The 23,735-nt window shown below is 53.4% G+C and overlaps 1 protein-coding gene across 1 annotated transcript in view; it reads left to right on the top strand.

Moving 5' to 3' along the window:
- Positions 1–23,735, top strand: part of PARVB (parvin beta) — a 116,519-nt gene that overhangs the window by 46,774 nt on the left and 46,010 nt on the right. The window contains exons 2-3 of the mRNA XM_081250322.1: positions 11,559–11,648; positions 15,473–15,543. Of these exons, the coding sequence (XP_081106448.1) occupies positions 11,559–11,648; positions 15,473–15,543 (161 nt within the window). The remainder of the gene's footprint in view (positions 1–11,558; positions 11,649–15,472; positions 15,544–23,735) is intronic.

The following is a 23,735-nucleotide window of genomic DNA, read 5'->3' as shown; positions in this document are numbered from 1 at the left end:
GGGTGGGATGCAAGGGGAAGGGTGTGGGTTTTGTTTTGGGAGTGGTGGAGTGTCAGGACAGCCCATGGGCAGAGGAGTGACCCCACGGCCTGCATTCTGTGGATGAAGTCTGGAGACACTGTGGGGGATGGATCAGAGGAGGATGAGACCAGGAGCAGACACCTGGCCGTCCGCAGATCGATCCCCTGTCTCAGGCCCCCCAGGGATTCTTTCCACCTGATGCATTCTGAGAGGTGACTTGAATAAGCTGACCCACTTGCTTTCCGTCTGAAAAGCCCACCAAATCATCACTCGTCCCTAAAGGATCAGTCATTCTTTTTTGAGCAAGAAGCCCAGGGCCCCTCCGGTGTCCTGGTTTCTGCTCGCCAGGTGGTTTATTTGGTAAACCTGACATTGAAGGATCACCTAGAAGTCTTTCTTCCTATTCTCCTTCCCACAGACAATTCGTTTTTCTGTGGTTCTCACATTTTTCTGATCATGCAAGGCAAAGGGGAGGGAAAGGACTGCTTCTGGTTGGAGGGAATCATCTGTTTGATGTTGGCTTCTGAGCCCCAGCCTTTTCTATACTTAGACCTAAGCAGCCTTTGGTATTCGGAAGACCCAGTGTCCGGGAACCAGGGGGATCGCTTCCTTCCTGGTGCCCGACCCCCACCCCGCCCTTGGCCGGCAGGAACTGGCTCCAGTGGGCGAGGTTTGGGAATGTTGCCCCAGAGGCAGCCTGTCCCAGTAAGTCCCTAATTGCAGAGCAGAATTCTTCCTCTCGAGGCCTCGCCCTCCACACGGCCCCATTGCAGTAATTGGGTTCTTGGTGACCCACGACTGCCAGGCTAATGTAAGCCTTAATGGAAATGCTCTTTTTCCACCCGAGTGGCTGGAGGTGGAATGTTTGGCAAGAACGGCCTGTTCGTAGTGCTTCTGACTTTGTGTCTCTTACCTAAATTCTCTCTTCGGCTCCATTTTGCCTACGTAAATGCAGTTACAGTCATTTATTCATTCTATGAATGTTTGTCGGATGCTTGTCACGTGCTGGGTTTTGATCAGCATTTGGCCACTCGGCGGGGGCGGGGCGGAGGGCACACCCCACCACTTCCTGTCGGGGGATAAGGGTTTGTAGCTCTCACGTGCACAGGGAGCTATGGGAACGCAGAGGAACGGCCCTAATGCTGCCCAGGGGGTGGGGTTACAGAGAACGCTTTAATGAAGAATCTTGGGGAATGGGTGGAATTGGCTAGATATAACGAAAAGGGCATTTCAGGTGGTGGGGATAGTGGGGGCAAAGGAATGGCCTCATTGAAAGGTGATGCAGAAGCGTGGGAGCTGCATCTGGGTCAATGAGAGGTGGGGTTTCTTCGTCAAGAGTCTTCAGGTACGACTTTGAGGGGTTTGGGTTTTTCCCTGGAGCCGTTAGGAGCTCTGGGGTGCTCTATACCAGGGAGTGACAGCCAGACACTCAGTCTGCAAATGACAGAAAACCCAACTCAAAGTGGATTAAGAACAAAATGGCATTCATTGGTTCACTTGACAGAAAGGTCCAGAGGTTGCCAGCCTCAGGTAAGGCTTGATCCAGCAGACAGCTGGCTTGGCTAAACTCTGTCCTCTTAGCTCTGTGGACCCAGTGCCTTCATTTCCAGGTTTTGTGTGCTGGTAAGATGATGGGGCAGCTTCCACCTGCATCCTTTCTGGGTCAAGGCCAGAGGGAAAGTGTGCCTGTCATTCTGCATTCCTAGGAAACTCTCCTTGTTCTGTTGGCTCTAACTGGGCCAAGCCCATCCCTGACTGTATTCTGGAGAGTGCAGTGTGCCCACTGGCTGAGGTCTGGGATATTGAGTCCTGTTTGACCAGAGGAAGGGCATATGGATGCTGGGGAGGAGGGACAGCAGAGTCCAGTTGGTCTCCTACAGAAGGGGAGAGGCTGGCTCGGGGTGGGAAGAGGCCACAGCAGAGTCTGCGGGAGGCCGACTGGCTGTCCTGGTGAGAGATCCCCTGGTTGCCCTAAGGACAGGACACGAGATGCAAAATCTGCAGAGGCTGGTCCTAGGTCTAGCATCTTGGTCCCTGCCTTTTTCCTCTTTGCACTTGCGTACATGTTGGTCCTAGAATCAAGTTATCATTTTGCATGAGTCATTTTGCGTGGTCGGGGCTGTGATGTGTGGTTCCCTCTCCCAGCTTCTCTTTTCCTTTAGGTTGTCACTGTGTCCCCTGAGGCTGGCAGTGCTGCCGGGAAAAGCCCAAGCCTCCCCTGCCTCCCAGAGCCATTTCTGCTGTTGAACCCATTCTGCTGGGACATGGGAACCAGCCCTTTAAACTAGAGGGTCTTGGGAAAAGCCAGGGTGGCTGGTGAACGCATTTATTTTTGCTGCCAAGAGGGCAGCTCTGCATTTCGCTCAGGAGTGACAACAAGGATTCACGGAGAAAGGATGAACTTCTGGATTCTCCCCACAGGCAGGAAATGGTCTGTACTTTCCTTTCATCCCACCGAAAGCTGAGAGATTATGTAGTTTTGGGGTACCACAGGCCTCAAGTGGGTTGGAGCCATCCCTGACCAGCTGGGCCGGCTTGGGTGTGACTCAGTCGTTTAGGGAAGACCTCACCTGTCGTGGGAGCTTAGCATGACAGCGTGTGAGGTGGGCGCCCAGTCCTTCTTTTTTGAATACCGGAGCCGTGGCGGGTGCTGGCCAGGTTGGGACTTGTTGAAACGTGGCCCCCGTGTCGATCTCTAAAAGGAGCACAGAGTCGCTTAGCAGCTTGGGTTTCAGGAGCAGAGGGGCGTGGGAATGTCCGCTAAGTTCTCGCTACTCAGGTGTGGTCTGTGGACCAGCACCAGCAACATCACCTTGGGCTGGTTAACGATGCTGAGTCTTGGACCCTCCCCAGACCTGCTGCGTAGGAATCCACCCGTTAGCCCCCGGGAGCCTAAGCGCTTTGACGTTTGGAGTCTGGGCTGAGTGTTCAGGAGGGTGAATGGTTAGCCAAGGCTCCCAGGCTGGTTCCCGCTGGTGATGGGAGGGGAGATGAAAGGGAGGTCCCCATGGTGACGGGGTCACTCATGGGTGCTATCCCAGAGCTGGTCCTTTCCTACCCTACAGGACTCCTGTGCTGGGTTCCCCGGGGACGCGGGGCCCTCAGCTCCCCTCACACAGCTTCTCCAGGCACACCCAGGCAGCACTGCACTGCCTCAGCGTCACCTGAGACAGATGCTATGGATTGACCTGCTCAGTAAAAGCACGGATGGGCTAAAATGATCCTGAGGAGAGGCAATTCCTAGGTTCTGAGCTGTGTGGATGCCCCTTGCATTCAGAAGCAGCGGTTTTCCTGAACTTGGAGGTGAGGATGGAGTTGCCTGGGGGAGATCAGTGACTCCACGCCACAAACTCACTGCTTCGGGCGTGGCCGTGTGGCCCTCTGTGACTTCCTCTGGGATCTCTGCAGCTGACAAATGGTCTCTCTCCCTGCAGACCCTCCCGCAAGGAAGCCCAGGGTCTGAGGCTTCCAGGCCAAGGCTTCACCTAAGGCAGATAGGGACCACCAGGCCTGGGCTCTGAATCCTGCGTCTCTGCCTTTAGAAACCTACCCAGGGGCTGAGTGCCTCAGGACAGGCTCAGCTCTACAGGCAGCCTCACCTGCTGCCCACTCTAGTCTCCTTCCCTGTAGAACTGGGTGTTACCTCCCTTGGGTCCCTGCTGTAGAGCATCTATTTGTTGTCTATTCTTTTAACTTTATTTTAATTTTCACAAGTAACATATGAACACAGTCATGACAAAGCCTTCCCAATCGCCTCCTTTCCTTCCGTCACTCGTCCCCCCCAGAGGTGATGCTACTCTTGTCATGTTGGGGCACATCCTTTCATTCCTTTTCCTTTGAATTTAGTTGTGTACACATAAAAATACATAGTTCTAAGTTTTCTTTTTTGAAAAAAGTATTTATTTATTTGTTTTTTGGCTGTGCCGCAAGGCATTACAGGATCTTAGTTCCCCGACCAGGGATCGAACCTGTGTCCCCTGCAGTGGAAGCTCAGAGTTGTAATCACTGGACTGTCCCGGAATTCCCAGTTTTGAGTTTTCTGATTCTGTATTTTACATAAATATCCGGCTGTATTATTTGAAACCTGCTTTTTAAACGTCAACACTGGGACTTCTCTGGTGGTCCAGTGGTTAAGACTCTGCACTTCCACTGTAAGGGGCACAGGTTCAATCCCTGGTAGGGGAACTAAGATGCTGTATGCCGTGTGGCACAGCCAAAAATAAAAAAAAAGTCAACACCATCACATGTATTGCACTTAATTAATTGTACGTTTGCTTCTCAAGAGCCTTCTCTGTGCCAGGGGCCAGGCCAGGCTGTTGGGTGCAAGTGGCCAGGACACCTCCTTCCATATGTCTGCACCCTGTGCCAGACTCCCCCAGCACCAGGGCCGGCTCTGTTAGCCTTTAACCAGTGTTCATTAGATCGGCATGCTGTAAAACCCGAGGCCTGCTGCTGCCTGAACAGGACAGATCTTTAGCTGTCAGCTCATGATGCGGGGTCAGTAACGCCTGTTGACCTCCTTTGCATTTTGCCTTATTGAAATGCTCACATATTTATTTTAGCCTCTCAACTTATTTCATCTCAAGAAATGGCATGGAATCTTGTGGCCCAGCAGAGCAAACACCATAAATCAGATGTTCAGGCTGAGTGACCCTCACAGTCACGGTGCTTTCTTGTTCCCATGGTCTTGTCAGAGCAGTTCAGAATCTCATCTTCCGCCGAGAAATTACAGTGAGTTAAACGTACATAAATATACTGAGCTCGTTGCTATGGGCTGGCATCCCCATGGCAAGGCCAGAATCTCTTCCTCAGTAAAAGCATACCAGATCTGCCACTTTAAAGGTTAAGAGGCTCTTTCATGTCTGTTTTGCTACATGGATCATTGAAAGTAATTTCACTCTTTACCCACATCCCAGTCAGGCAGGGCAGCTGCTGTCTCCAAGGCGGGTAGCCTTCCCTGCCTTTTACCCTGGGCAGGATGCGGTCATCCATCCACTGCAATCCCAGGAATCTGGGAGACGGAGCCTGGAGTCTTGACCTCCTGGGAAGGGCCGGGCCTCCCATCTCAAGGCCTTTACAAGGATGATGCGTTTGAATTGTGATTGGTAGGTCATTTGATCACCTTGTCTTTGGATGTCAGGAAGGGTTGTCCTGCAGCATCACCCCACGGCCGTCCCGTCTGTGGATATCATTGTTCTTGTTCAGATCTTATTTGGGCCCTGTTTTCACTCCACTGAGCTGTGAGATCTTTACATGAAGTACAATTTGGTTTATTTTTAGAAGAACTGCTCTGCTAAGAAGACCTTCATGGCTGATGAATTTAGTTATTCTGATAAATTGTAACTTCTGCAAAGATGCAATCCTTCTGAGTGCAGATGGGTGGTGGAGATTCATAGAAAGCTCTCCCTTCCCCGGGGAAGCCTGGAAAGCCTCATTTAGCAGAGATTTTGTCAGGTCCTTCTTGCACACGTGGAGTTGATCGCAACTCCCCCTCCCCAGCCCCGGGCGGGGTGGTGGTAGGGGGCAGGGGTCTGGGGGCCGTGAACTCACGTGGGGACACTCCTTCCTTTATCCTCCTTTATTTTTCCTGGCAACTCTGAGGACCACTCCATTTCTTTGAGTAGGATCAGTTGTAGCTGGAAGTGGGTACGTCTCGAAAAGGGCTGGTTAAGTGTCCAAAATTGAGGCAGCTTTCCTGCCATTGCCAAGTTCTTCTTTTAGCTGTGGAGCCGGGTGGGGACAGCGCGGCTGTTTTTATTGGGGTTTTCTCTGGTGTTGTCGCTGCTTCAGCCTCCAAGGGCCGTGGCTCACCCACCATGGGGTCTTTTTAATCCTCGCTGAGCCCCCCGCAGGTGAGCCCCAGGGAGCTTTCCGCACCCCATCTTTGCAGGGGGTGCGTGGTGATTCCCCCCTCCTGCCCTGGCACCCCTCATGGAGAGAGAAGACTTTGTGTTTTCTGATCTGTGCTTTCCCTTGCGGGTAGCCTTGCTCTTTTAAAGCAGGCTGCTTTCAGAGTTGTGTTTTCCTAATAATGAAAAAAGAAAAAAAAAAACTGTCTAAAAGCCTTTTTTTGAGGGCTTTTTTTGAGGTTCTTTCGAGCCTGGGCATAAATAAATTAAATATGAATAAATAAGCGAAACCCATACAAAGAAAAAGATTTAAAAAAAAAAATCAAGGATGGAACCTTTGCGCTCAGCCTGGGGTATAAATGGCAGGCTGTTTGTGAGACGTTTGAGGTTTTAGCTTTTGATTCTCTTTCTTCCTTTTTATGCGCTTGTCGTTCCAATCAGGAGAGGTGGTGTGTTTTTTAAACCTTGCCCGGTCTCTGGGTGGAGTGATGGAAAGAGAACGGGCTTTGGAAACACATGCATCTCCTTCTGTTCAGCAGAAGCTGGAAGCTGACGCTTACTGAGCGAGTCCCGCACGCCAGACATTGTTCTGTGTGTTTGGACTGTATCAGGCCCCATTTCACAGATGGAAGCTGAGGCGCAGAGAAAATACGTAGCTTGCCCAGGATCACCCAGCTTGTCAGTGGCTGATCTGGGATCTGAAACCAGCAGACTGGCTCCCAGTTTCTAAGCCCTTCATTGTGCTGCTCCTCAGATATAAAGACCTACTATGTGCAGGAGCTCAGTTAGCACTGGTGTGGGCAGACAGTCCAGGAAAGAGGTGGTTACAGGGCTGGCTGCATGATGTGAGCTGGGCAGAGGGGAGCCTGGGATGGGAGGGGAGCACCCAGGATGGCTTCCTGGAAGAGGCGGCCAGCAAGCTGAGTCTTGAAGGTGGGTAGGACTCAGCTGAGCATAGCGAGTGAAGACCAGGTTGAACTGGGTTCAGTCCTGACTCTAGGACTCATGGTTGGTGTATTTCAGATGCCTTCACATCTGATAGACGCTGGCCCAGCATTGACCCAGCCGGGACCAGCCACTCCCTCACATACTTGTTAGGAGATTAGATGAACAGACGACAGAGAAGGTGCTGGGCACATAGCAGGTGCTCAGGAAACGCTAGTGGCCCTCTCCCACTGACAGGCAGGGACGTGGGTTAGACTTTTACTGTGACCGGGGGTTGTAAACCGGTGACCCCTGGCTGGCCCGCAGAATTTGAATTACTTGCTCACATTTATAAATTGGGGGATTCTACACAAAACCCAAAATTTCCAGCATCTTTGGAAAGCTCCTGAGATCTGGTGACCGCGGTCTGCGTAGCCCACTCTGCGCCCCGGGGCTGAGTGAGGTGTGGCTGTCCCCAGAGGGGCACTGGAGCTGTCACACGCTCTCCCTGGGTCTCCTCCAGCCTTTCTCCCTCCCGGCACTTGCCCACCCCCATGTCCCCGTGTGGCCCACGGCCCAGAGTGTCACCGCGGGAAGGTGAACCTGGGTGCCTTGGGAACACGTTGGCTGTAGGGTGTAGGGTGGACAAGGGCAGACACTTAGGACCATGATGAATCCTCGGCCCCGGCACATCGAGCCCCAGGTCCTTTGAACGCCCACACCCGCCGTGCACACCAGGTGCCCCTGGATCTTTCTCCGTGACGCAAGATAGTCGGCATTTCCAGTCATTGAAGTGTCTGACTTTCTGGCAAATGGACGAGTACTTTCAAAACCAAGACATTCCTGGGATTAGGGAAAAGCCACTGACCTGGCAGAGTGGGGTCCTCGGGGAGAAGCTGTGGTCCAAGGGGAGCCCGTCCTTCCAGGCCCTGGAGTGACCCTCAGAAGACCAAAATCAGATTTCAACTGAAGAAGAAGGGGCCGTGTCCCTCAGGGAACCCAAGCCGTGAGCAATAGCAGAGCTCCAAAGAGGCCTCACTGAACCCCGCTGTGGTTCAGCATGTGGCCACAGAGGGCTTCTGGAATCCCAGCTCTGATTAGTCACCCACAGGCTTTACATGGAGTCCCAAAATCCCTTTTTCCGGGATTCCTGCTTCCTCTAGGAAGCCTTCCCTGGTTTTCCCTGGGATGAACTTCACTTATTCCTCAGAAGCCCCTGTGAGGTAGGTACCGCTGCCACCCCCGCGTTCCAGACGGTGAAACTGAGGCTGAGCGAGGTGAAGGGACTTGCTGGAGGCCACATGCCAGCACGTGGCACAGAGAGATCCGAACCCTGGGCTCGTGGCCACAGACCCTCCTTGTTTTCCTCGGGCTTTGTGCTTAACAGGCCTGTGGAATATGCCGTCTGGGTGGGTCTGTGAGAACATTTCTCATCTATTAAAGCCGAGAGATCCTAGGCCCTGTTTAGTGTTATCTTTGATGTTGCAAGGGCGGTGTGGAAATTTCTCCATTTTTATGTGACCCAGTTTCTCTGCTTTGAAAATGTCGTTCCTGTTCTCCTCCCCACTCCCTGTTTTTGAGACCAGGCAGCAGGGCTCCTGGAAGCATCTCTTCATCTCTGCACCCCACGCCCCCATCTGCCACCAGTTGTTCTGGCCCACGGCCCGTGTCCAGGCCAGCGGATGACCCGCGTGGCAGCTCTGGGGCTGGTAAGGACGCACCTGCGTGGCTCACCTGTGCCCTGAAGCCCACCTGTGCCACCCTCCACTCATATGAAACCAGGGTCTTTTGTTCTTCCTCGGCCGTGAACATAACCATGGCAGGCGGCCTTGACCGGAAGGGACCTCCCTGGCCTTTCTGTCCTCCTGTGACGCTGGCCCAGGAAACCAGAGGGAGGAGCCCACGGCTGCCGCACACACACCCTCGCACAGTTCACGTACGTGCCTCTAGAATATGCGAGAACTTTTGTGAAAAATCCCCTTTTCCTCCTTCCCTTTTCTGCCTTGCAAAGCTCTTTGCTGGTTAGGAGACTCTTTGTAAGTTGTTATGTAGTAAAAATAATTGCTGAAATTGGGTCTGTTTTCTCAGCGGGACTGAGTGGCCGGAGGGGATCTTTGGAATGGGGCGCGGGGCCGGGTGGGGCGCGTCTCCAAGTCATTTGCTTGTGAAGGTGTTTAACACGTGTCCGCTTCTCACACAGAGTTAAGCTTAGGATTTGGGGATCAAAAGATGGCTGTAGGCTTCCCTGGTGGCACAGTGGTTGAGAGTCCGCCTGCCGATGCAGGGGACACGGGTTCGTGCCCCGGTCCGGGAGGATCCCACTTGCCGCGGAGCGGCTGGGCCCGTGAGCCATGGCCGCTGAGCCTGCGTGTCCGGAGCCTGTGCTCTGCAACGGGAGGGGCCCCAACAGTGAGAGGCCCGCGTACCGAAAAAAAAAAAAAAAAAAAAAAATGGCTGTGCATGGGGTCTGCTCCTGGGATCTGGGGCGGCAGGGACACGGTGACTGTCGCCAGGTGCAGGGCTGGCCTCCAGACTGGAGTATTGTTGGGAGAGGTCCATTTTTTCTTCCCTCTTCTTTTAAATTGGGATAAAATATACATAACATAAAATGTACCATTTTAACCCTTTTTTTTTTCCCGGTACGCGGGCCTGTCACTGCTGTGGCCTCACCCGTTGCGGAGCACAGGCTCCGGACGCGCAGACTCAGCGGCCATGGCTCACGGGCCCAGCTGCTCCGCGGCATGTGGGATCCTCCCGGACCGGGGCACGAACCCGCGTCCCCTGCATCGGCAGGCGGACTCTCAACCACTGCGCCACCAGGGAAGCCCCTTTTTAACCCTTTTTCAGTGTACTGTTCAGTGGCATTAAGTTCATTCACGTTGTTGTGTAGCCATCACCACCCTCCATCTCCAGAACTTTTTCATCTTCCCAAACTGAAGCTCTGTCCCCGTTAAACACGGACTCCCCATAATATCCCCCTATTTTCAGCCCCTGGCACCCACCATTCTACTCTCTGTCACTGTGAATTTGACTGTAAGGACCTCCTGTAAGTGGAATCATACAGGGTTTGCCGTTTTGTGTCTGGCTTATTTCACTTAGTATACTGGCCTCAGGATTCATCCATGTGGTCATATGTGTCAGAATTCCCTTCCTTTTTATGGGTGAATAACATTCCATTGTGTGTATGGACCATATTAGTTTATCTGTTCATCTGTCAGTGGACGCTTGGGCCGTTTCCACCTTTTGGCTGTGAATCGTGTTAAGTCATTGCTGCTGTAGGGTGTGGGTGTGCAAGAGAGCCCATTTTTTCACAGTCTTGTATCAGGGCCTTCCTGATGTTAGAACCCAACGTCCTGGGCCCCACTGCCGTGTTCCTTGTGAGGGACAGAGGGTGGCTTGTCCCCAAAGCTGGGTCTATGGCTGAGTCCAGGGAGCCCACCGTGTGCCCAGCTCCGGCCTCAGAACCTGATGTTCATCGTTTCATTAAGTCCTTCCAGGGGACCCGACGTTTTGAGAAAACAGGCAGAGAGGTTGCCAGGCGTGCCTGGGGTTGGGTCACCCTGGCCTGCCTGTCCCAAGGCCATCACATCCTGTCCCCTTACTACTCTGTCCCCTGTCCCCTCAGGTCCCGGAATTGGAGATATTCAAGGTTCGGGGTGACTGCAGTATTGAAAGAGGAAGTAGGTTTCCACCTCTGAGGAGGTTTCATTACAGAGGAGAAGGCCTTGAAACTAACACAACTTTGTAATTCAATTACGATTTAAAAAAAAAAAAAAAAAGAGGAGAAGGAAGTCTGGGCACTTGTCACTGGAGCTCACCGAGGAAGAGGCTGGTTTTGTGGCGTGTGGTCGGGGACTGTCACCCAGCAGTTCTCAGCCAGGGCTGGAAAGGTGCCCAGCGCCCCCTGCACCCAGTGGATGGGCGCTGGAGCCTGGAGTCCGATGCAGTTATGGCCGGTGGAAGAAATGCGCCATTAGCTCCCGGTGTCCCGGGGTGTCCCCCTGGCCAGTGTAAGTCGAGATGCTTTCCTGGAAGGTGTCTAGCGCGGGGGGGCGAGGGATCCTTTCTGCACCGTGGCATCCACGCCGCCCCTCTCATCGCGTAGCCAGCCCTGCGGTCCCTGCGACTGTTCAGGGCGCCCTCCTCCCCAGCCCCCGGCACCCTGTCTGCCCTCTAGACATGGCCCTGTGCTCCCAACTCCAAGTCTCCAGATCCGGTTTGTTAGATTCTGCTGTGTGTTTCACTGCTCCCGACCCAGGGCATTACCTAGCGTCAGACCAGCCGGATTCTGTCCCGTGAACGTGGCCACGGACAGCGGCACTGCCTCGCCTGCTGCATGCCGGGAGGGTCTTCACACCTGGAGTCCACGGCCGAGGACACTGCTGTCCGGGGCGGGGGGGAGCCTGCCCTTTTCAGGCCCCATCGCTGTGATCCAAGGTTCGTCCATCTCAGCAGCCTTGGGTGGATCTGGAAGCATCCAGAAGCTTCCATGATATAATCATGCATTGCAAAGAGTGGTGAAAACAGCCTGGCCGGGCTTGGTGAGAATCGGGAACTCTCCGGCGTGGGTGAAGAATTGCAGAATGTATTCTTGGTTCGGAGCATTTTTCCCTGGACTCTTTCTGGGCAACCAGCCATTTAGGAATGTTTGTTAAATGCTTAAAAAACAGGAGTTGATTTCTCTCTGTTTCCACTGCCAACATGTGAGGCCACAATATTCCATTTATACTAACTGGCTTTTTCCTTTCTCTTTCTGCCTGACAGTGAGTGACTTGCAGGAAGAAGGGAAAAATGCCATCAACTTGCCGATGTCCCCTGCCTCGGTGGAGATCCACCCTGAAGACACCCTGCTCGGTATTATCGGTTTCTCCAGTGCCTTGTGGTGGGCAGGTTGAGCTTCCCAGCTTGCGGTTGGTCTGGGAGGGGCTGAAGAGGCGCATTCGTGGCCTTTTGGTCAGACTCAGACGTCACATGGGGCTCTCAGCTGAAGGTCATGTTTAGAAAAGTCTGTAGGAAAAAAGCAAGCCTTCCCTTGTAGGTTACTGCCTTTCTGATTGTAAATGTCAATTTTATTGTGATTTAAGTATGATGAGGCCAACGGATCAGGAGCCGACTGCCACGGAAAAGGTGGTTTGTTAAACTCACGGTTCCCAAGGTGATGGGGGAGGGCAGCGGCATCGGGCAGGAGGCAGAAGGAGTGACGGGAAAGCATGGGCAGAAGCCTTTATTGTGGTTTTCACAGGGAGGAGTGAGTGAGGCAGGGTTAATAAGCAGGTTTGGATGGGCTGGTCTGGGTAATTTCAGGGGCCTCTGGGACACAGGGGCTGCCCCGAGTTGTCTGAACCTGGTCCCAGGTGATTAGGGCAGGGGCTGTTGGCTGGGCGTGTAAGAGCCCTGTGTGAGTTCAGTTAGAGAGATGTCTGGGGGATGTGGGCTCTGGGTTGGTTGTTTGCACATGGAAGGCACTCACAGGGGATACGTTTGTTGTTTTGGGAATCAGCTAGCTCTGAGAGGGGAGTCCCTCTAGGTACCCAAGGCCCCAAGATGTCAAAACATTAGAAAATACAGAAAATAAGAAACACGATTAACATACCCCCCCATCTCTGCACAAGCCGGAGTGGCCTCCACGCCAGGGGCCTGCTAGGTGGGACCTACCAAGTGATACCGGCCCTGCACTCACCTCCTCAGGAGGTGCCGCATCCCAGCCGGCACTGATGAAGTGACGGCCTGGACACACTAGCCTTAAAGCGTGTTTTGGGATCCGATGGATCTGGAAGGCAGTCTCGAAACATTCCGCTTCTTTCCAAACCCTGCCTGGTTCAAAGGGAAGTCCCGGTAGATGCCTCTGTTGTGGTTCCCACGACAAGGCCAGGCCAGCAGGAGCTGATGGGGAAGATATGCAAACGCACGTCCAGGCGGCCGACCTGCAGCCAAGTGCTGGACGGGCTCAGAGGTGCCGCCGGGGTCCCCTGCGGCTTCCCCTCTGCTCTAAGAAGAGCGTGACCCTTCACTGACGCTGTTGTGTTTTGTCTTCAGTCTGGCTGCAGCTGCTGCCCAGGCAAGTGACCCTCTCCCAGGAGAAATTGGGGATAAACTGTCTGGAAATTACCGTGATTCAGAACAGGGTTTCTCCCCAACCCACCCCGTGCTATGGGCATTTGTCACCGGATAATTCTTCTTTTTTTTTTTTCGCCGTACGCGGGCCTCTCACTGTTGTGGCCTCTCCCGTTGCGGAGCACAGGCTCTGGACGCGCAGGCTCAGTGGCCATGGCTCACAGGCCCAGCTGCTCCGCGGCATGTGGGATCTTCCCGGACTGGGGCACGAACCTGTGTCCCCTGCATCGGCAGGTGGACTCTCAACCACTGCGCCACCAGGGAAACCCCGGATAATTCTTTAGAGTCGGTCAAGGTGTTGATCAGCATCCCTGGTCTCTACCCACTAGATTCCCCTGGCACACTCCCCTTCCCCACCCCCCCGGCTGGGACAACCAAAAACGTCTCCAGACATTACAGTAGTCCCCTGGGATGGGGGTTCGGGGGACTTGATTGCTTCTGACTGAGAACACTGCTTTAGACCAACAGGAGTGCTAGAAAATAGATTTACTGTAAACGTGTGGCAAGCTATTGTTTTGTCAGTATTCTTTGAACCTGCTTTTCCCTGGACCCTAAGCCACCTGTCTTACCGTTTTTCTAAATAGCTGCTCTTGGGCTGGGAGTTGGCATTCTTCCGTTTGCTCTGTAAGGTTTTGCTGGTCCCTGAAGCTCTTGTGACCTTGATAAGAACCACCCTGGTCAGTACCTGGAGCTGAGAGTGACGGGTGAAGGGGATGTGAAGTGGGAGGAGAGGGTGTTGGACAGGGAACAGCATGTCCAAGGCCCTGTGGCCAGCGGTCGTGAGAGGCTTGCTGACGGGCCGGTCAGGGCTGGAAGGGCTGGATCAGAGGGTGCTGGGGAGAGCTGGGAAGGAGGCTGCAGAGGGCCTCGGGGGCCACGTGGAGGATGTGGCCTTGATCCCAGGAGTGGCAGGAAGCTGCTGAGGGCCTTAGCAGGGATATCACAAGGAACTCCAGTGGGGTCCCCTGCAGGCTACCCGCAGCGTCTCTCTCAAGCATCAGGTCAGCGCGACTCCAAAAATAGCTTTTCCACTTTGTCAGGTTTTAAATTTTGCTGTTGGGCTTCCCTGGTGGCACAGTGGTTAAGAATCCACCTGCCAACGCAGGGGACACGGGCTTGGTCCCTGGTCTGGGAAGATCCCATATGCCGCGGAGCAACTAAGCCCGTGCACCACAACTACTGAGCCCACGTGCTATAACTACTGAAGCCTGTGCGCCTAGAGCCCATGCTCCGCAACAAGAGAAGCCACAACAATGAGAAGCCCGTGCACCACAGTGAAGAGTAGCCCCCTCTCGCTGCAACTAGAGAAAGCCCACGCACAGCAATGAAGACCCAACGCAGCCAAAAATAAATAAATAAAATAAATTAAAAGATATATATAGAGAGAAATATCTTATAAACAGTCACAACAAATAAACTTTAAAAAAAAAGAATTTTGGGCTTCCCTGGTGGCACAGTGGTTGAGAGTCCGCCTGCCGATGCAGGGGACACGGGTTCGTGCCCCGGTCCGGGAAGATCCCACATGCCGCGGAGCGGCTAGGCCCGTGAGCCATGGCTGCTGGGCCTGTGCGTCCAGAGCCTGTGCTCCGCAACGGGAGAGGCCACAGCAGTGAGAAGCCCACGTAATGCAAAAAAAAAAAAAAAAAAGAATTTTCGCTGTTGTGAAGCCTCTGTCACTCAAAGCCATTTCATTCCCACCAATGTGGACAGGGTCCCAGCCTTGGGAGCCTGTGTGGGCCCCGGAACCCTGGTCATCTTTGCCTGCACGTCCTAGGGGCCAGAGGCTGTGCTTCTTTTCTGTCCTTTTTTTTTTGTGTGCTACGTGGGCCTGTCACTGTTGTGGCCTCTCCCGTTGCGGAGCACAGGCTCCGGACGCGCAGGCTCAGCGGCCATGCCTCACGGGCCCAGCCGCTCCGCGGCATGTGGGATCTTCCCGGGCCGGGGAATGAACCCGTGTCCCCTGCATCAGCAGGCGGACTCTCAACCACTGCGCCACCAGGGAAGCCCTCTTTTCTGTCCTTTTAACACCCCTGCTTAGTTTTGTTCTGCGACGTGTCTGGTGTCTGTGGGTCTTTCCCCTCTGCCTCCCACTTATTACCACTGCGTCACTCCCTCTGTACAAGCTCACTGGTGCCTGTGGTCCATGGGTCAAGGCCAGACATGGAGGGAAAAACAAACAGATAAACAGAAACAGAATATGGATAAACACACTTTGCTGTGAAACATCCTTTTTTCCCCCTGCTCTTTCTAATATTTTTGTCCGTATCACTTTATGTAGTGGTGAGCTTTCTCAGTGAACGACAGGTCTTCCCCGGGTTTATTAATAGTGGCTTTTCCACAGATCCGATTCAGGCCTGTGTGCACCCCCCCTCCCTCCTGAAAGGTGGGGGTGGATGCTCCGTTGCACCCTGGGAGGCATTTCTGCCTGGGCCGTGTGACTGGCTGCAGGGCTGCTCAGTGAGAGGACCACGGGGTCTCTGCTCTCAATTCCCCCATCTGTGCAAGGGAAGCCGGCCACCCCCACTGACGCTAACCCGCCTGTCCTTTGTCCTTTGTCCCTGCAGAGGAGAACCAAGAGCGCACGGTGATCGACCCCACCTCCAGGGACGACCCCAGATTCAAGGAGCTGGTCAAGGTGAGGATGAGTGTCCTGGCTGGGATGTTCTTGTGAGGTCAGATCTTGGGGTTCAGGCTCTTGTGGGCCAAAGGAGCAAAGCTGGGGGCTGGTCAAGGGGCCTTACTGCTGTGTTTGGTGGGGGGATGTGAAGGATGAGGCTGGACTGCCTGGAGCATCTCCCAGGGGCCCAGCCCCATGGGGCCTCTCAGACGGCCCTCTCCCCGTCATGTGCTGGACCCAGTTATGCAGGGACCCTTTTCTTAAGACTTGGAATGAGCAGCTGCAGTGAACGCTCATGGTGCCTTGCAGACGGGTTCGAGGCATTCAAACCCTTTCTGGAGCGAGAGGGGCGGCGTTCAGAGGAAACTCTGAAAAGCAGGCATGTGGGCCCCCTCTGGCCACACCTGTGGATCCTCATTGGATGCTGGTGGCCCTGCACGGGGCAGCGGTCGGGTTCTGCAGCGTCTGGACGTGTGGGGACCGGCGAGGCCAGAGGATGGCCGCCTGGTTCCGGAAAGTCAGGGAAGCAAGGCCAGCCCGGGCCGCTGGCTCTGGGCTCCTTCGGGGCCATGGCGGCTGCACGTCTCTCCCCACTGGTCTCTCGAGCCTGGCTTAGCGGTGAGGCTTCATTCGTAGCGTTAACCCGTGTCCGAGCGTGGGTTGCAGTTTGATTGCTCTGATCTAAACCACAGCAGGGCGTCAGAGGTAATCCCTGAGCCGGCAGGGGCTCGAGCCCAGAGGCCAGTGGGCCTGGGCTGTGCAGACGCAGTTTAGGGCAGTGCCACACTCATATCCTATGAAAAGGGCTTTTTCAAAAGTTTCTCCACCTTAACCACTGCGGTTGGGCCCGATGAGGGCACGACTGCCTTTTCACGAGGGCTCCTTCAGGATAAACAAAACCTTTGCAAGTTGTTGCTTTTAAAAAATTGAAATGGAAAATGTCTGTTTTCAGGCCCACCCTGTAATGTTGATTCTGAGCATCTTAAATTGCCTAGTTTATTAAGATTTCTTTTTTTCCTGAATACCCACTTGGTTATTCTGAACAGAAGATTGTTGGTGAGGAAAAGTAACCCTGCACTGCAGCCACTAAAATGTTATCCACGGGCGATATTTAAGTAGTAGAAGGGGATGCCCTGTTTTTGTCAGGGTTCTCCAGAGAAACAGAATCCACAGGAGATGGCCCTATCTCTCTACCTCTCTATCTCTCTCTCCATCTGTCTATCTCTCGCTATATATATATCTCCTCTGTCTCTCTCTGTATCTATCTATAGAGATTTATAAGGATTGGCTCACGTGATTATGGAGGCTGAGAAGTCCCATGATCTGCCCTCTGCAAACTGGGGACCAGGAAAGCTGGTCCGAGGGCCTGAGAGCCCAGGACAGGACTTGGATGTCCCAGGCAAAGAGAGGGCGAGTCCAGCCTTCCTCCAACTTTTTGTCCTATTCAGGCCCTTACTGGATTGCATGCCACCCACCCATGCTGGCGAGGGCCCTCTGCTTTACTCAGGCCACCAATACAAATGCTAATCTCTTCCCGAGACACCCTCACAGACATGCCCAGAAAGAATGTTTAATCAGCTGCCTTGGCATCCCGTCCAGGCCAAGCTGACACATAAAATTAACCATCACGTGCCCCGCTCTGATTTTTCCTTCTTCGACATGTAAGCAGAGCTTGAGAGCGCGTGAGCGTCATCTCCTTGAAACAAGACCCAGGGGGCCTGATGTCACCCTCACTTCCATACGGGGGCTCCGAGAGAAGTAACTCCCCCACCCCCAGGTTACGCTCTGAACCAGTGAAGTGTCCGGTCTTGAATGAGTCTGTCTGTTTGATGCCTCATTCGCTGAGCCCCGGTTGAGGGTCGGGAGCTGTGCTGGGCCCCGGGGCTGTAGGATGAACCAGTCACCTCCCTGCTCTACGGGATCCAGGTCCGCTTCGTGTTCCTCCTGGACTCACTCCCTCGGCCCCAACCCACCTCTGCTTTGCCGCTTTGCCTCAGGAGACTACAGGCATTTTTGGCCTCTACCAGGTGAGGGCTGGGCAGCTGCATGTCCTTTATCCGCCCACACAAAGGGACCACAGCATCTCTGCATCCGGGACCAGCCTGACGGGACCTGTAGAGGCTCTGGCAGCCCCTCCTGCCCCGGATTCCGGGTTCAGATGAATGACCACGTCTGGGGCATGGAGTGTGCTGACTGGAAGGGCTGGGAGTGCAGACGTCAACATCTTGTGGGGCAAAGCAGGACTGAGGACCGGAGGGAGTGGGAATGCACGCCTCTCCCTTTCTTCCCCGACGGGCAGTTCTGAGAGCCGTGCTTCCACAGGAAGTTGGCTGTGTGCTGGGCGTCGGCTGGGTGTTTTTCCGAAGCTGCGGGCGGCTCAAGGGCGCACCTGCCTCCCTTCCCTCTCCCCTCACTCTTGCTAGTCTGGGGTTATGGTCCCCCCAAAAGCAGCAGCAGTGAGCTTGGCCCTGGGCTCTCTTTCCTGGGGAACCCAGGTGTGGTGTGCTGAATCATGGCCCCCAAAGATGTCCACGTCCTAGCCTCTGGAACCTGTGACCGTTACCTCCTTATATGGTGAAAGGGACTTTGCAGATGTGATTAAATTAGGGGTGTGGCGGGAGGGATGACCCTGGGCTGTCTGGTGGGCTCACAAGTGTCCTTATAAGAGGGAGGCAGAGAGAGATTTGACTGCAGGTGATGGTGGCAACATGAGGATGGAAACGGGATGCCACGCTGCTGGCTTTGAAGATGTGGGAGGGGGCCATGTGCTAAGGAATGTGGGCTCCCCTAGAAAGTGGAAAAGGCCAGGAGGCCTTCCCTAGAGCCTCCAGAAGGAATCAGCCCTCCTGACACCTTGGCATTAACCCAGTGAAACTGATCTTGGACTTCTGACCTCTAGGACTGTGAGGGAATACACTGGTGGTTTGGAAGCCCCAAATTAGAGATAATTCGTTACAGCAGCCAGAGAAACCAGTACCCCAGGCCGAGTTACCTCCTGTCCCTAAACCGCCGCATCCCTTAGCTGTAGCTGAGGGTCCCCGTCCACTTGGGAGCAGGGCCGGCCTTGCTGCCTTGCCAGTTTCCAGGAAGGGCCAGCTGCCAGACACATAGAAATCTGCTCCCATGGCCATCCCGCCAGCCTGGAGCACATACGCCTGGAGATGGGCAATTTCTGGAAGGTTCCCCCTGCCCTCAGACTGCAAGTCGTACCTCGAGGCTGGTGGCTTATTTTCGAAAATAAGCATAAACATAGCAAGCAGGACAGCGCCGTCAGCCTGTCTGTCTGTGGCTTGTTGGTTGCTGTAGTGGCACGTGGAGGGGATGTATGTGAAATACTAGTTCTCCATGACTACGGGGCTTTTATTTTTTTATTTTTTATTTTTTTTGCGGTACGCGGGCCTCTCACTGCTGCGGCCTCTCCCGTTGTGGAGCACAGGCTCCGGACGCGCAGGCTCAGCGGCCATGGCTCACGGGCGCAGCCGCTCAGCGGCATGTGGGATCTTCCCGGACCGGGGCACGAACCCGCGTCCCCTGCGTCGGCAGGCAGACTCTCAACCTCTGCGCCACCAGGGAAGCCCTGACTACAGGGCTTTTAAACAGAGATGCACGCGTGCCAGTGGGGGTCTGGGAGATGCCTGGGCTGAGCGCCGGCTACTCTGGGTTGTTCTTGTTGGTCAGGTAAGGGGGAGGCTCAGCGTATCCCTGAGGTGGGGTTCACTCACGACGGGGGGCTGTCAGCACCTCCTTTTCTTGGCGTGGGGAGGAGCTGGCCCCAGGGCCAGGCAGCCTGCACACGCAGTCGGGTGAGCTGCCCGTGGCCTGCCTTGGGGTGCTGCCGAGCCGGGCACCCTTAGACGTGCTCCGGGCTGGCGCTCACTTCCCGCCTCCCCCCGACTCCAGTGCTCCAGCCCCCGAGCCTCCTTGTCCCTCCCTCCTTGAGCAAGCTGAGCACCTGCCCGCCTGGGTGTGAGGTTAGAAAGACCGTTTCCCCCAAGCCCAACCCCACTTCTGGTGCCGGTTGTAAGTTTGGGAGCCCCAAGACTACCCACAGGTTTGATACTTTGCTAAAAGGACTCCAATTATACTCACGGTTATGGCTTATTCCGGTGAGAGGACACAGGTTAAAATCAGCCGAGGAGAAAGCGCAGGTTGTTTTGGTGCAGGGTGTGGACCACGTGCAGGCCTGAGCTTGTCAGGGTGAGGTCTGGCTGACCTCCCGACCACTGGCCACGTCCCAGCCTTGGAACCAGCGAGACCTTTCTGAGTTAGCATGGTCGGTCCCCTGGCTTTCTTTTTCTGTTCTCCATCATGTGTACTTTGTTACCTCTTGTCTTGGCCCCTGTCCTGTCTCTCTCTGTAGCTTACCCCCACTGACCCTCCTACCTCAGGACTGTTGGTGTTTAAAACGTTGTGAGCTGCTCTCTGCTTCCCGTAAAAAACCCCGGCTCTGGCTAAGCCCGGCATTAAGAATGAGGCCGTTCACTGAAACATTTTCTTCGAGCATCTTTTGTGTGTAATGCAGTGTGAGCGGGTGAAGAGGTGGGTGTGATGGGCTGTGGAATCGGCTCCCTGGATTAAAATCCCGGCTCGGATTAAAGCAGGAGAACAGTCGTTCCCGTCTGCAAGCATGAGGGTGATGTCAGATGCCACACGCTTGCTGTCCGGCAGGTGCTGTGCCGGGTGCTGGAACATGGGCACAAACAGGGCAGAGCTGGGAGGGAGGTGCATGGGCAGGTCTGTGGTTCAAGTTTAGAAGTGAGTATCCTGTGGGCTCAGGAGCCGAAAGACTTATCCTGTGTCCTGTATGCAGGTGTTTGTCCTGTGGTTCTTTTCGCTAGCATTCCCCAGGAGTGCCCTGCATCTCTTAACAGGGTGAACAGCTGGTGCCGCCTGGGGAAGATAGCAGTTTACAGATGAGATCCTTTATATTTTTAATGATCTTTGAAAGAGGGAATGGCAGTTCTCGTGCTTTCCAGAGTGAATAGCCACAGAGGGGCCTCCGCACTTGCGGGTGCGTTGTTCCAAGGCAGTCTGGCCGTGTTGTCACCGGGGTACGCATTTGAAATCCCTACAAGCAGATTTCACATCTCATCTCCCAGTTTATTGGACAAGGCTCCTTCGGGTTGTTAAGTTCTGTTTTCTCCCTCCCTTTGCCCCTATGAAGAAAGTCAGCTGCACAAAGATGGTCTTCTGGGCAGAAGACGGTGCTGTCATCGTTGTGTGGAGATGCCCGGTGATGTGGCTGGCACTGCACCTGGCCGGGATGCTCTCCTGCCGGTTGCAATAAGCCTGCGTCCTCAGTCCATTAAGCCACGGCAAGCCTGTCTGAAAGTGATTAAAATGTAACTGTCATAGCTTTGGGGGAGACAGGCTGCAAATCCTGATTATCATTTAGAAGTAACTCAGGGGGAAGTAATTTTTTATTCTGGCTAAAGCAAGCTTGTGAAAAGTCTACACAAAGAGCACTGTGCCGAGGGCATCATTAATACATGTCCTAGACACGTGCCTGCAGGATTCGGGGTTTGCAAATGAGTACATCCTTAAAAATAAGGACGGGTGCCATCTTTAAAAAGTCTTTTGTGCAACAGAAGATTAAGACGGATGACCTGGGCAGTACAAGGACAGGGTGATTGGTGGTGGCCGGGAGGGGACTGCATCTCTATGGGGGCAGCAGTGAAACTGGGCGGTGGATTTGCTTTTGCTTTCCCAGAGCTGACCTCTGTGGCCCGTTGCGTGAAATGTGATTTTCATCCCCTTCTGTCTGTTGTTTTCGTATTTGGACTTTGACCCGGTCAGAGATCCAGATGGGATTTTTAGTTTTAGTTTCTTCATAGCAGAAACATCTCTTGTGTGGTTTCCTACAGGACCTTGCTCTGGGCAAGGCAGCCTCTAGAACTAAATGTCTGCATGCCCCAGAGGCTTTCCTAGGTCTGTAAGCAGCCCTGCAGTTGATTTGAGCGCCTTCCGTGGGTCTGTTCCTAGTTTAGCCCCTGCGGTGATGGCCTTGAGCGGGCTGGTGGTCCAGCTGGGGAGACAGACATGTCGAGGGATGGATGAGTATGTTTCCAGGTGGCATGATCGCTTTGAAGGAAACTGAAGCAAGAAGCAGGGTGGTTTCTTCTCCCCTCTGTTTTTGGTGGGATGGTCGGAGCTGGCATTTGAGCGGAGACCTGCTGGTTGGTACCTAGGGAGGCAGCAAGTGCAGAGGCCCCCTGGGATGCCTGCGCTGGCAGGTGTGAAGGCCAGTGAGGGGGGCAGCGTGGCTGGAGCCTAGACAGCAAGGACGAGGGTGATTGGAGGTAAGATCAGAGAGGTGGCAGGGGTGCGAAATGGTGTTTGACTCCCGGGGCTGGTTTGGGGGGGCACAGGGACGTGGGAGGACCAGCAAGCAGCTGTGACACCTAACTGTCCACGTGGGGCAGAGACTAGGTCATGTTTCTTTATAGCTCCAACACCTCGGGTGGTGTCCACATATCCTAGGTGCTGCTAGTTAGGCTGAGTAAATCAGAAAGGGGTTTCTGACATGCAGAGAAGCCGTGGGTGGTGATGCTGACATCTGTGTAGATCACTATAGTTGATTAGCACTGGCCAGTAGATCATCTCACTAAATCCTCAAAATAGCCCTGCAGAGGTAGATGCTAGCACCTGCATTCTAGAGGTTCATTGCTTAATAACAGGTTTATTGAGATAGAATTCCCATACCGTACAATTCAGTGGTTGTTAGTGTACTCCCAGAGCTGTTCAGCCATCACCTCAATCAGTCAAGGACATTTTCATCACCCCAGAAAGGAACTCCATAACAATCAGCACTCAGTCCTGTATCCTCCTTCCTGGCCCCTGGCACCCACTTTGTCTCTAAACAATTATTCCGTCTCTATAATTCGCATATTCTGGATATTTCATAGAAGGGGAATCATATCAATACGTGACTTTTGTGTCTGACTTCCTTCACTTGGCATAGTGTTTTTAAGATTCATCCATGTTGTAACAGGTATCCAAACTCCATTCCTGGACTTCCCTGGTAGCGCAGTGGTTAAGAATCCGCCTGCCAGTGCAGGGGACACAGGTTCGATCCCTGGTCTGGGAAGATCCCACATGCCGCGGAGCAACTAAGCCCGTGCGCCACAGCTACGGAGCCTGCACTCTAGGGCCCACAAGCACAACTACTGAGCCCACATGCCACAACTACTGAAGCCTGTGTGCCTAGAGCCCATGCTCCACAACAAGAGAAGCCACTGCAATGAGAAGCCTGCGCACCACAATGAAGAGTAGCCCCCGCGCGCGGCAAGAAAGACCCAACGCAGCCAAAAAAAAAAACAAACTCCATTCCTGTTTATGGCTGAATAATATTCCATTGTATGGATAGACCACAATGTGTTGATCCGTTCTTTCTCGACAGCATTTGGGTTGTTTCCACATTTTGGTTATTTTGAATAGTGCTGCTGTGAACATCCGTGTACAAGGTTTTGTATGAGCTTGTGTTTGCAGTTCTTTTTGGTATATACCTGGGAGTGAAATTGCTGGGTCATATGGTGATTCTGTGCTTAACCTTTTGAGTAACTGCCAAACTGCACCATTTTACATCCCCCAAAGAAGTGTATGAAAATTCTTCCAATTTCTCTACGTCCTTGGCAGCACTTACTGTTCGTCTTTTTGATTATAGCTACCCTGGTGGGTATGAAATGGTATCTCATAGTGGTTTTGAGATTTATTTCCCTGATGGCTAATGATGTTGAGCATCTTTTCATGTATTGGCTATTTGTAAATCTGTTTGGGAGAAATGACTATTCAGATCCTTCGCCCATTTTTTTTTTTTTTCAAAGTTTGTTTGAACTGAAGGTCATACAATTTGGGGGAGGAAGGAAGTTTTTTTTTTGTTTGTTTTTGGCTGCGTTGGGTCTTTCATTGCTGCGCGTGGGCTTTCTCTAGTTGTAGTGAGCGGGGGCTACTCTTCATTGAGGTGTGCGGGCTTCTCATTGCGGTGGCTTCTCTTGTGGAGCAAGGGCCTCAGGGCGTGCGTGCTTCAGTAGTTGTGCTTTGCCCATTTTTAAATTGGGTTATTTGTCTTTTTATTACTGAGTTTTAAGTGTTCCTTATATATTCTAGATACAAATCCTTTATCAGATGTATGATTTGCAAAATCTCGCATTCTGTGGGTTATCTGTGTATTTTCTGGGTAGTATCTTTTGAAGTACAAATATTTTAAATTT

Source organism: Mesoplodon bidens, assembly GCF_964165515.1.
Source record: "Mesoplodon bidens genome assembly, chromosome: 11".
Classification (NCBI taxonomy): Eukaryota; Metazoa; Chordata; class Mammalia; order Artiodactyla; family Ziphiidae; genus Mesoplodon; species Mesoplodon bidens.
Note: the sequence above shows the minus strand (reverse complement) of the source record. Positions and strands in the feature narration are given on the sequence as shown.